The sequence below is a fragment of the Alexandromys fortis genome, unplaced genomic scaffold (assembly GCF_014885135.2).
Source record: "Alexandromys fortis isolate MF-2015 unplaced genomic scaffold, M_Fortis_MF-2015_v1.1 scaffold_103, whole genome shotgun sequence".
NCBI classification, from domain to species: domain Eukaryota; kingdom Metazoa; phylum Chordata; class Mammalia; order Rodentia; family Cricetidae; genus Alexandromys; species Alexandromys fortis.
Window position 1 is genome coordinate 4130859 of NW_026067978.1, and position 13603 is coordinate 4144461.

At 48.2% G+C, this 13603-nt stretch overlaps 1 protein-coding gene across 2 annotated transcripts in view; it reads right to left on the reverse strand.

Moving 5' to 3' along the window:
- Positions 1-13603, reverse strand: part of Glra1 (glycine receptor alpha 1) — an 81896-nt gene that overhangs the window by 38160 nt on the left and 30133 nt on the right. For both annotated transcript variants that reach the window (XM_050157703.1, XM_050157702.1), the window contains exons 2-3: positions 12356-12483; positions 5225-5292 (exon numbers count right to left, since the gene is read on the reverse strand). In XM_050157703.1, the coding sequence (XP_050013660.1) occupies positions 5225-5292; positions 12356-12483 (196 nt within the window). The remainder of the gene's footprint in view (positions 1-5224; positions 5293-12355; positions 12484-13603) is intronic.

Sequence of the window (13603 nt, forward strand, 5' to 3'; positions counted from 1 at the left end):
GGGGGGTGGAGACAGGAGGATTCCTGGGGTTTGCTGGCTTGCCAGTCTAGCAGAATTGGTGAACTCCAGGGCCAGTGAGAGACTGTCCTAGAAGAACAAGGCAGGGGCTGGAAAGACAGCTCATCAAGTCTGCATAAGCCTGATGACCTGGTTCAATTCCTGGAACCCATAAAGAGGTGGAAGGGGAGAATCCAATCTTGAAAAATGTCCTTTGATTGTTACGTGCACAATGTGGTGTGGATGTTCTGTCTGTCTGCCTCTGTCTCTGTCTCTCTCTGTCTCTCTCTGTCTCTCTCTCTCTCTCTCTCTCACACACACACACACACACACACTCACTCATACATTCACTAAATAAATAATGTAATGAAGTCTTCTAAAAGAGAAGGAGAGACACTGGGCCCTCCCTTTTATTCCCTCCCTCCCCTCCTCCCTCTGCAAAGGGAAGAAGGCCTGAGAGGATGCCGTAGAAGAGAGCTCTGTCCACAATCCAGGACGCCTGTCTCTCTGGTAACCAACCCTGGTAGCACCTTGACCTTGGACTCTAGTCTCCAGAATTGAGACAAAGTCAATTGCCAGTGTTTGGGCAGCCTACTTGGTGATGTTTTGCTGAGGAATACAACCATGCTCAGCCTTGCAACGCATCCCATCTCCCTGGCTACAGGTGTTGATATGGAAACAGAGTGCTGAACTGGTACCTGAGGACTGGAGCCCTGGAGAGCCCTCTGCTTCCCAGCAGCCTCTGGATGAGAAAGAAATGAACCTTTGTGGTTGGAAGACCCTGAGCTTGGTGTGTATGGTCGGGTTCCTACTTTTTGTATTTCTTTCTTTCTTTCTAGATGTTTATTTGTGTGTGAATGTGATGGGATTCTTTCCTACAGAGCTTGCTCATTTCCATAAGCAGGTGGTCCAGCCCCTGATTTGTTTAATTAATCAACCAACTAATCTGCATATGTAGAGGTTGTAGGTTAACCTCAGGTATTGTTCCTCATTTGCAATCTACAGCTCCCCCCTTCCCCCCTGTATCCCGCTACCAGGGCTCACTGAGTAAGCTCCTCTGTCTGCCAGTGAGCTCCAGGGACCTGCTTGTCCCCACCTCCTCTGCACTGAGATGTGGATGCTAATATGCCCAGCGTTTTACTTGGGCTTTGGGGGACTGAGCTCAGATCCTCATGTTTGTGTGGCAAACACTTTTACTGACTGAGCCAGATTCTACCCAGCTCAGCCGTCTTTTGAATGCACAACACACCTTGACCCTGTCAAGACAAGTTTCTTTGCCAAAGGACAGATTTTGGTCCCTTTGCCCCATGAAGAAAGAGTTCAGCGAGTTTGCAAGTCAAGGACCTGTTTGGAGGAGCAGGCCCAGTGTTTGTAAATGTTGAGGACCAAGCAGCAGCTGGGCTCGGGGAGCCGGGCATCTGCTCTGACTTCTTTATTTAACAGAATGATCGAGTTTCTGCAGCTGCACTGCTGGGCTGGCTGCTGAGGCTGGGCACTTCGGGAAACAAGACAAAAATTCAACCAGCCATGTACTTCTAGTACAGTCCTGGGAGGGACAAACAGACAGACTGGAGCAGCAAAACGTGTGACTGGGAACTGTACCAGAGTATAGACCTGAGACTCCAAATGAGGGCCTCCCTGGGGTGCTTGGCTGGCTTTGAACTTTCTTTGGAGCCAAGGATGACCTTGAACTTCCGATCCTCCTGCCTCCATCTTCTGGGTTCTGGGATTAGAGACATGGGCTAGCACACCCAGTGTATGTGGTACTAGGGGAGTGAATCTAGGGCATTCTACATGCTAGGTAGGCCCTGTGCCAATTAAGTTGTATCTTTAGCCCCACATAGGAAGTTTTCTGCTCCTACAGGCTGTAGGGATAAGCCCTCCCCTTGGGGGCGGGCTGCCCTCGGGCGTATGTTTACTGATATATTGGGCGGGCAGAGGCTGCGAGCCCCTTCCCTTCCTCTCCTGTCTCCGCCGGCTACTCCGCTGGAACCTTGGTTTCGTGAGTCTGGTTTTGTTATTAAACTTGTTCAAATATCTATTATCTTTGGTGATTATTAATCCGACCGCTGCAACAGGCAGTCCTGGTGTGATCGTAGGAAACGAAGACAGTCTTTCCTGCTCTTATTTTTGGGCACGCGTATTTCCAATCGGTGTCTTTGTGTTGCACTCTGTTGGAAGGTTTGAGTTTGCAAATGCTGCTTAGACTGCTGACTTGAGTTTCATTAAAAAAAAAAACTGAATGTGTTTTGGTTTGGGGTTAGGGCAGGATTTCCAACAATTTCTGAAAATGTCTTAAACACACACCTGCTATTTTTGTACCGTGCATCGATGTGATGTATATGAGGCTTTTGGCCAGTTCTGAACAGTTCTGAACTGTTCTGAACAGTTACAGTGTTGGCCAACCCTGGAAAATGCTGACAGTGTCTTGTGTCTTACTGCATCAACTGTCTGGTCAGGATTAAATTTTGGAGACTTGGTAAAGAGCGATTCCTGTGCAAGCACGAGGGCCTAAGTTCGAAAGCCCAGCATTTAAATAAAAAGCTGAGTATGAAGGGCTGGTGTGGTGGTGTGCACCTTTAATCCCAGCATGCAGAGACAAAAGTGTGCAGATCTCTGTGAGTTCAAGGCCATCCTTGACTACATACTACACCCAGGCCAGTTAGAGATACACAGTAAGACTCTGTTCTTTTTCCTTTAAAGCTAAGCAAGAATATGAGCGTTTGCATCCCTAGCACTGAAGGGGCAAAGACATGAAGATTCCAGGAGTTTTCTGGCCAGCCAGCCTCTACCCCAAATGGCAGACTTCCTGTTTAGTGAGTGACCCTTGAGAGGCAATAGAGCAGAGAGGGTTGAGAGAGATAGAAGAAGGTACCCAGTGTTCTCTTCTGGTCTCTGCAGTTGCATACTCATGACCATGCCCGCCCCCCCACATTCACATGCACTACATCTTACACACACACACACACACACACACACACACACACACACACGCACACCCACATAAAGAGGCATAGGCACATACACAAAATTTTAATTTACTTATGTAAAAGCAAGCTAAACATATTTTTTTGCTTCAGTATAAACATTTTTTTTGGTCTTTTTTTTTTTTTTTTTTTCGAGACAGGGTTTCTCTGTGGTTTTGGTTCCTGTCCTGGAACTAGCTCTTGTAGACCAGGTTGGTCTCAAACTCCCAGAGATCCGCCTGCCTCTGCCTCCCGAGTGCTGGGATTAAAGGTGTGCGCCACCACTGCCCAGCAATATTTTTTTGTCTTTAATAAATGACAAAATTGCATACATATTAAATAATTATCTTAAGATGATTCTGCATGATTAATAGTAAATATTTAATTTGTGTGTTTATTTTCTATGCTTATCATGAAAAATTTATTGGACACAAAGGGGTTCTATGTAGAAAAAAAATTGAAGAAACTTTGGCAGAGAAGATGCAGAGGTGGATGGTGGTGTGTTGGGGACGTGAGGTGGCGGTGTGTTGGGGACACGAGGTGGCAGTGTTTTGGGGACACGAGGTAGCAGTGTGGTCTGAATGTTGGGGGAGCTGAATCTTACTCTGCTCACAAGTTGACTCCAGGCTGCTTTTTTTTTCTTACAAGGTAGATCACCCCCTCCCTATGAGCACAAGTGGTTTATGTGTTGTTCTGAGTGATTTAGAGAAACTTTCAAACTGTTGTTTCATCCGTTTGGAATTCTTAATGTCATATCTACTTTTCACAGAGATGTGAAAGATGGAGCCGTGCTTATGGAATAAATAAAATAAAATTACCCGTAAGTCTATGAGTCAGAGATGACCACTATTAACATTCACCAACCTTTGCCTTGTGCCCCCCCTCCCCCAGCAATTGCTTTATTTAAAACTTTTTACTATAGAATCTTAGAAGCATATTCAAAAGAACAAATAATCCAGCTGGCCCAGCGCACCCTTTCAGCATCTACAACCAGCGTGTTCCTCCATTCTCTGGGTAGGTTTGAAAGTCATCAGCAGGTTTTCGCTTTTACCGATTTATTTTTGAGATTGGGTCTTCTTATGTAGCCCAGACTGGCCTTTAAGTCATTATCCCCCTGCCTCAGCTCCTTGAGGATCACTGCCTGCTGTCATTATGGGTGTGCACTTCCACAGCCAAGCATATGTTTTTTAATCTAGACACTTACCCTGTTGTTTGATGTGTGTACATGTGTGCATGAATACATGTGTTTGTGTGTATGTGTGTGCATGTTCTTGTGTGTGTGTGTGTGTGTGTGTGTGTGTGTGTGTGTGTGTGGAGGCCAGAGTTAACCCTGGTGTTGTTCCTTAGATGCCATCCATTTTATTCTTGAGACAGTCTTTCGCAGGAACCTGGGGCTCCCCCTAGGCTAGTCTGGTTTGCCGTCAGTCCCAGGGACCTTCCTGTATCCACTCTCACCCTTGCCAGTGCTGGGGTTAGAAGTTCACGCCGCCACACTGTCTTTTTTAAAAAGTGGATTCTGGGGGGATTAAACTCTGGTCTTCTTCACTGACCGATCCACCTCCTCAGCCTTGTTGCTTAACTTTTTAAAAAATATTTGTTTATTTATTATGTATACAATATTCTGTCTGTGTGTATGTCTACAGGCCAGAAGAGGGCACCAGACCCCACTACAGATGGTTGTGAGCCACCATGTGTGTTGCCGGGAATTGAACTCAGGACCTTTGGAAGAGCAGGCAATGCTCTTAACCACTGAGCCATCTCTCCAGCCCTTGTTGCTTAATTTTTTAAAAATACTTTGTGTAATTTTTGTTGCTGTTATTTTGAGACAGGGTGTGGGTAGCCTGGAACTCACACTATAGACTCAAATTCATAGAGATCCTCCAGCCTTTGCCCCGTGAGCCTGGGACTGTAGACATGCTCCACTATACACAGCCTCCATTGTGACATTGTCTTACTCACAGATACGATGGACTTTAATCATAATTCTCCCCTATTACACTCTATGATTTTGCTCTTATATTTAGGAAGGTTTGTCCTGTGCTAACTTTGTTAGTCGCTTAGACCTCTTAAGATGTTAAACCTTAACCCAAAGCATTGAATTGGACAGAAAAAAAAAAAAACACACGACAATTCAAACCTACAGGAGACTCAACAAAAACACCCAATTCTGTGCTTTCTTGGGGGAAACTCAGCGTGGAGGAGCAGCCTCCCCAGGACAGAGACACCTACCGCAGAGACAGCGGATGCCATAATGTACTCACCATGGTTGTCTCAGCAATGGAGCCGAAGCTGTTGATGAAGATGTTGCAGCTCACGTTCACAGGGGGACCTGCCAATCAAGAGAGAGTCCCACTGACAGGCTGCAGAGAGACTGGCTTCAAGGGTAGACCTCCCCACGGTGCCAAGGAGCCCCCTGCTTGTTATCCACCCCGCCCCTAAGTGCCTGGGCTCTCCAGCTGGCATTTAGCATCTCTGCCAGACTAGACTCCCCAGCTTCCAGGTAAGGGGCAGGTACACCTCACAGGAAGCCGAGCCAAGCTGCACATTCATTAACAAAGGGTGATTCATCATCCTGCCATATGGCTGAAAGCCCTTCCCCAGGCCCCATCGGTGCCTTCTAATTTGTGTCTGAGATATATTTATGGCTACAACATTTGGAGGCCATCTCAGGAATCGCAAGGAACAGCAAGTTCTTTGCCTTGAACTTGTGAACTGAGAATGAAGGGGCAATGATGGGAATTAGCAGGTGAGGGGTCTGGAGGGAGCCTGATGGACAGTCCACAAGCCTTTGTTAAATACTTTGTGGACAGGAAGTAGAAAAAGGCAAGATCTTCTGAGTAAATTGGGGGCATGGGGACCTTGGGAGAGGGTTGAAGGGGAGGGGAGAGGCAGAGAAAAATGTAGAGCTCAATAAAAATCAATTTAAAAAGGCCCCCCCCAAATACTTTGTGGACAATTTTTTTTTAAGCTTTGCCATGTCCAGAAAAGAAGGGAAAGGAAGGAATGCCACTGCCTTGGTACTTGTTTCTGGGGGGGATAACTTTTCCTGGCTGAAGCTGGGATCCTTCATGTCGCACTGTGAATGGCAGCAGATACCAGCTCCTGAGCTGCTTCAGCGAGACCTTGACTGCCATGATCTCACCATGGTCTCCCAACAGCTCCGTGAGAAGGCTGGTTGTCACCCGCTCTGGGTAGAGTAGGAAACCGAGGGTCAGGGAGGCCAAATTATTCATCGATGGCCATACTGCTAGAGAATAGTGGAGCTGGGGTTGCAGTTTTGATTTTTCTAATTCTTAACAGTTATACCACAGGAAGCAGGTTGAGAGGAAGGAAGAAGCAGGGTCATGTGGCCAGGGGCAGAAACCAGAATCAGTGCGTCTGTGTGTGTGTGTGTGTGTGTGTGTGTGTGTGTCTGTGTCTGTGTCTGTGTGTGCGTGCACACGCATGCACCGGCGGAGGTCAGATGGCAACTTTGGTTGTTATTCCTTAGGTACCACCCTACCTTGATTTTGGAGATAGGATACCTCACCTTTCTTTCTTTTTGCTACTTTTCTGTTGCTTTGATAAAACACCATGATCAAAAGCAACTTCGGACCGGAAGAGCTTATTCAGGCTCATGGTTCCAGCCGGGTAAGAGTTCAGCATGGCAGGGGGACATGGCATCAGGGGGCAAACATGGCAGCATGGCCACAGGAACAGAAAGCCAAGAGATTACATCTTTAACCTCAAGCATGACACAGAGAGAGGGGAGAGAGTGAGAGAGAAAGAGCTGGAAGTAGGTCAAGGCTGCACGCTCTTAAAGTCATCTAGTGCACACTTCCTCCAGCAAGACTCAACCTCCTACACCACTCCAAACAGCACCACCAACTGTGTCGAAGCCAACGGGGGGGGGGGCATTTCCCATTCAAACGACCACAGCAGGCCGGGCTAGCTGGCCATCAAGCTCCGAGGACCCGCCTGTGTCTACCTCCTAGCGCTAGAACGATGGGACTGGTTTTCACCTGGGTGCTGGGGGGTGCACTCGGGTCCTCAGGCTTGCAAGGTAAGTACTTTACCAGTTTCGTTATTTGCCCAGCTTTCCCCGCCCTCTTTATGGCACAGGTCTTGTCCCGTAGCCCAGGCTGGTAGGGAACCACTGTGATCCTCTGCCTCAGCCTTCTGAGGGCTGGGATTTCTAGGTGTGTTCTATCATGTCCCCACTTGTCAAAGGAGCACAGGGGGTTTTAGGCACTCATCTGGGCTCACTAGGTAGAAGGCAGTGGAGCCAGGACTTGAAAGGAAGCTTTCTGAGTGTGGAAAGAAGAGGGAAATAATAGCTTTATGTTCTCTGGTGTCTGTCTTCAAAAGGTAGCCTCCAGCTTCCACACACAACGTAGTTAAGATTCTCTTTCTCTCGGAAGGCTTGATGGCTAGGAGGAAGTTTTCTCTTGGGGTGAGAATCCAGCTCACTCCTCAAGGCAGTGAGGGTTAACCTCTGGGGTACCCAGCCTCCCCTGCTCTTGAGGCACAGGAAAGACTTCCATTTTCTGAATCTCAGTCCTCCGTAACAGTTTGGAAGGAAGGCTGGGCATTATTATTGTTATTATTATTATTATTAGTTACCATCATCATTATCCTCCTCCTCCTCCTTTTCCTTCCTTTTTCGGAAGCAAATTTATTCAAAGCTGATCTAGAGGAATATTAAGGAAATCTCTATCTCAAATATCCACCTTTGAGGGCTCAGGGAGTGTCAAGAACTTTTAGGGATACAAGGGGTTAAGGTAAGGCAGTGGGTGGGTGAAGTATTTCTCATTAAAGCGCCTCTGTCTTCCTTCTTCTCCTTTCTCCTGATACCCAGTGCTGAGGATGGAACTCAGGACCTAGCCTATTCTAGGCAAGAACTCCACTGAGCTGCCCCCACCCCCACTTCTAGAAAGTCAGTCTGCCCCTGCTCTCCTGGGACATTTGCATTTCCTTTCCAGATGAACCAGTTCATAAGAAGAAAAGGCAGGGTGGGGGAGGCTGCCAGAGAATGTCGTATGTGAGGGACAGATAGTTAAAGGGTGAGAGGAGGGGGGTAAGAAAGGGGACATCCTGAGTGATGCAGAAACTGGTGAGGGAAGCTGGGCGGCCTGTCTTAGCGCTAACGGTTTGGCACCCTCTCAGGGAAGCTAGCCTATAGTCTGGATTATGAGCTAGTGGGGCCGGGGTACTTTCCATCCCTTTACCAGACTTGTGTGTGGCTGAGGCCATCTGCAAAATTTCAATCGCAGAGCCTGTGAGTTGTGGTGACCTCACGCCTGTAGTCTTAACACCCAAGAGGCTGATACAGGAAGGCCTGAAGACCGAGGTCAGCACGGGATCCAGAGAGAGTCTCCTGCCTCAAGACATCAAAACCAAACCAAAACAGAACAAAAATCACAGGGCCCTTGGCTCAGCCCTTAGCAGTGACCCTCAGCACAAGGCCGATTGTCTAACAAGCCACCTGGGTGATCCGCATGTATAGTTAGGTTTGGGGGTTGCTCCTGGAAGGATCGCATCTCCCATTCAGAACCCAGTGCCCTCGCCACTGGCTAACAGTGAGTATTAAAAGCATTGCTTGCCTGTGCTGTTTTGTTGGGGTCACATAAACAGGCGCCTATTCTCCTCATTCATTTAGCCCCAGATCCAGGTTTTTCTTTTGATTTAGCCTTGTTTCTTTTAGATGCCCAAAAGAGTTACCGCTCATGCCTTGAGGTGATGCGCGCACAGGGCTGCGCGCATCCGGCACTGTGACTTTTATATCAATGAGAGGCTGATGCATGAGTGTGAGAGGGCACCAGTCCAAAGGACCCCGTGGAGAGGCGTGGCTCATGGATATAAACCCGAAATTAAATTATCTTGAGAAAATCACAATCCGGTTGCCGTTGGCAGCAGGATAATGTATATATTTCATTAAATATTAAAGTTTAATTTTGCTTTTGTGTATGTGTTTGCATTGGGCTATGCCCCTGATCCACTGCAGCACACAGAGCCTTAGCTAAGGTAAACCCTCAGAAGAGCTGGGAGGGCCTGGTCCTTCTCGTTGCATCCCTCTTTGGATGCTAAGGCAGGCGCTTAGGTCCAGGAAAGAATCTCTCGCGGGGAGGAGGGGCGAAGAGGTAGGAGGGAAATGTAGGCTTAATGAGTAGTCTTAGTGCTACTTCCGTATTAGAGTATGAATCGACTTTGTGCTCCGCAGACCAAGTGTCTGTAGTTCTTGGCCACCTCGGACTTCAGGCTGGCCAGAAGCGGGTTGCTCATGTTGTACAGGTAAGCTACTGAGGGATAACTGCTGAGATTTCAAACTGTGTGCGTGCGTGTGTGTGTGTGTGTGAGTGCGTGTGTAGGGAGCCTTTGGAGTCTGAGCTGCATGGTCGCATTAGGAATCCTGGGGTTTTCCTGGCCTTTGGGGAGTCTTATATGAGTCTGAAGCGGGATAAGGAGAGGCCTGGTATAGTAGGCTTCCGGTACTGCTTTCGTCTTAAGGGGGAGGAGCAAAGTCCTACTCCTAGCTCCCGTCTGGGAGCTGCACGGGAGGTGACCTGGCTTCTAGCCAGGCATAGGCTGAAGGGGGAGCCGTTTGGGAGTAGGAAGACGTCTAAGAGATTATGTGGTCCTGTAGATATGGGACTCCAGTGTTCTAAGTAAGATTTTCACAGGGGCACAGAGGTGCGCATGCTCTAATCTCAGCACTCAAGAGGCTGAGGCAGGAGGATCTTGACTTTTTGATTGGGCTACACAAGCTTATTGAGGGCTTTCTGTGTGTGAAGTACGGTGGCATGCACAAAGAATAACCCTTGAACCTTGGAGATAACTCTTTGGAGCATCTGTACAGTATAAATAAAAAGAAAAACTTGGACCGTGATATAGTGAAGTTCCAAAAGAGTCCACCAGAGGGCGTGTGGACTAAATTTCTAAAAAAAAAAAAAAAAAAAACCCGGCTAACTAGGGCAATTGGTGCAGCCTGGTGACTAAGGTCCCTACTGTCCTCTGCCGGAATGGGTTTGGCTTAGCCAATGCTATTCTCAAGATGTTATTTAGTATCAGTTTCGGAAATTTTTGACATAGAACCTCAGACTTAAGTCTGTCTTGGAGGACCTGACTAACGATGCAGTTTTCACTCCTTCCTGGATGCCCTGGGCAGGAACTGAGGAGGAGTGGAGCTTACAAGGGACTCGGGTTTTCTATATTTTACTTATTTATTTATTTGGATAAAGAGAAGAGAGAAGGGGGAGGAGGAGGTTGGGTGTCTCTGACTGTTGCTCTAAACCTTATCTTTGGAGACAGGGTCTCTCATGGAACCCAGATCTCAACTGGGTGCCTGGAGGCCAGCGATCTGCCTGTGTCTGCTGTTGCAGCGTTAGTGTTACAGTCATTGTGTGGCCATGCCTGGCTTTTACATCGGTGTCAGAGATCTGAACTGTGGATACTTTTAGCTCACGGAACCGTCGCTCTAGCCTCTAAGTTTTCTATATTTTTCTTCATCTTTTCCACCCTTGCAGTATAACTGCCTGTTGCCCCCTCCAGACTTTTGAGATTTTAATTTGAGGAACTACTCCAGCCAGCTGTACTACCAAGTGTCCTGGTCCTAGGAGAACCAAGGTGTGCTGGCTAGTTTTATGTCAACTTGACGCAAGCTAGAGACGTTTGGTAACCTCAATTGAGAAAATGCCCCACCGGATTGGCCTGTGGTGTACTGTCCTCAGTAGTCATTGGTATAGGTAGGCCCAGCTCACTGTGAATGATGCCACCCTTAGGAAGGTAGGCCTGGGGTGTATAAGAAAGCAAACTGAGCAAGCCAGCAAGAAGCACTCCTCCACGGCCTCTGCATCAGTTTCTGTCTCCAGGTTCCATCCTGGAGTTCCTGCCCAACTGCCCTCAGTGATGGACTGTGAGGTGCAAATATAAGCTAAACCAAATTTCTCTTCCCCCAGAGGTTTTTGCTTCTAGTGTTTAATCACAGCACCAGAAACCCCAAGAAACAAGGCTGTGCTAATGATGATGGAAGGACGGTTGTGGACCAGTGAAGGAAGAGGCGGGGAAACAAGGCTGGAAGGGGGGATTACGTACAACACCCAAGCTACTTTCTGTCTGCAGAGACTGTGGGCAAAGCAGTCAGAGAGGGGAGTGTGGAGAATGGAATGGACGCATGTGCAAGCAATACAGGCAGGCGGTATATAGCTGCTCCCAGCTGTCAAATCTGTCTCTGCCCTTGGACTTGAGCCACAGGAGTGACGAGGAGAAACACCTGGAATGAAGAAAGAGTCTATGGCTGTTGGTTCTTGGGATCAGATTTTTACAGGGTTCTGTGTGGAAGTTCTGTGTGGAAGAACTCAAGAGGTTCTTAAAGCCATGTCTGCAAGATTTAAGTCGATCAAGACAGAACATTCAAAGGCACCAGAGAACACAGAGCCCCGATCTCCTCTTGTTATTGGTACTAAGGTCCCAGTGGGACCACAAATGCAGAGAACTTTGTCCAACTGCCTGGACCAGCATTTGGCAGCAACGAACCCTGAATGTTTCCTTTGAATTTACATGATCCAGGAATTAAGAATTTCTTGTAGAGTTCAGTTTGAGTCTTCTTGGAGCATTGGCTCATCTGGCCAAATGGGGCCCTCATTCCCACAAGGGATCTACAGACTGGAGGTAAGGGGAGCCTTCTTCATCCACAGAAGCCTGTAGCTTTTTCTCCATGGTCTCTATCTGGGGTATCTGACCTTTGTCTGGGAAGACCCATCCTGAATGTGGGCAACCCCATGCCATGGGCTTCCATCCCAGACCGAACAAAGAGGAGAGGGGTGGGTGAGTCTCATTTACACGAGGAAACTGCAGAATTGTGTTAGTCTGTGGGAGTCTTCTGTAGGTGGGTTTGAGTAGGAGGGCCTCTTCTAGAACAAACAGAAGGGGGGCTCCTTGGGTCAAGGCCTAGATGGGCCTGCTCCTCACCCGTGTCTTCTTCTCAGGACTCCTGGTGGAAACCGAACACCCCAAGAGTCATGGGAATGACTGCACACAGAGCCGGGTGGGCCATGCAGAAATGGGAAACTTGAGGCCCAGACGAAGGGAGGGGCTTGGCCCAGCTCACAGAGGAAGCCCGTGCTTCAGCCGAAACTTGACCCACTTTCCTTGTTTTACTGTCTGTGACATTAGACACAGTAAAACAGACCTTCGTTCACTTACTGACTCCCAGAAACCAGAGGTACTATTTGAGCTGAATTCTCGGAGGCTCTGTCTGAGCTTGTTGGGAAAAGAGATCGCATCGATTAGCAATGTCTACCTTGGGTGGAGAAGGAAGTGCGGGCGGGGGTGGGGTGGGGTGCGAAGGAGGTGTCGCAGCAAGTGTGTATCATGGGAGAACTTTTCCTGTGATTCTGAAAGGAATGTTTTCCTACCTTTAAAGTTGGGCCTGATCCTGGCATCATACCCAGAAGTCCTCCCCATGAGCTTATCTAGGAAGTCCGAGGGTGACATAGGCTTGGGTGCAGAGCGGGCAGCTTCGGCCTCCTTGGAAGCAGCAAGGCTAAGGAGAGAGAGAGAGAGAGAGAGAGAACACAAGGTTGATGGTGGTTCTTCTCCGTGTTCTGATCAGACCCCAGTCTTGCTCAGCGATGTAAGACCCCCGGAGTGCTCTGAGCTTGGGCTGGTCATTAAGGCAGAAGGCTCAGGCCACACAGTTTATGCAGCCTCAGTGGAAGCCAGCCTGGAGCCTGGCAGATAGCCAGTGTCTGACAGGTTGAGAAGTCTCCGACTCCTCTCAGTGTCTGTGATCATGAGTCATCCCAGTGGCTGCTGGGTCTCCTTGGGAGAGGAGGCTGAAGGGTTGGATCTGGGTCTCCCTTGAGGAGAAGAGTGAGGGGTCAGACTGGCTGACTCAGCTCTGCTTGTGTGTGTAGGGTACCTGCCCTCTCACAGGTGCGTGGGCAGTTAAAGGACCTTAGAGATAACCACTTCCTTTCAAGTTCTCAGAATCAGCTATTGTAAAAATGAGCAAATAGATAAATAAAAGTTGCTACAGTCAAATGCATTGGGAAATACAAGTTCAACCCGCTGACCTTTCCCAGGCATATACCCTTATGCACAGGGATGCTTACACTACAAAACAAGTATTTTAGAAATCCACCCTTAGAAACTGGAGGTGGTGTGTGCCTGTAACTCCAGTGCTCCAGAGGCTGAGGCAAGAGGATTGCTGTAAGTTTGAAGCCATCCTGTGCTACATAGCAAACACTACGCACCCCCCCCCCGAAATGTGACTTCCTTGAGAAGCCCACATCCATGCTTACGGGTGTCTTTCTTTTTGAGTGCTTCTTTTTCTTTTTAAGCCTGTGCTTAAAGTCTATACCGAAATGTCTTCAATAACTCACATCACTGCTTATAAAAAGTGGGGGTGGGGGGTGGGGTGGGCAAAGTTGAGGCAGAGTAGTGGAAGGTGCAACACAGGTTCCAGAGTTGATCAGTTAATCCTTGGGACCAGGAGTAGGGAGGTTGGAAATTAAGTGGCTGGTGACGTTCCAAGGTATTTCTGTCAGGCCTCTTTTCCCTAAAAAGGCAGGTTAGTCACACCTAAACAAGGTCCCAAAGTACCCAGATTTCAACACAAGTCATGGTTGGAGGCATAAGGGTTGAAAAGCAATCACTTGGGT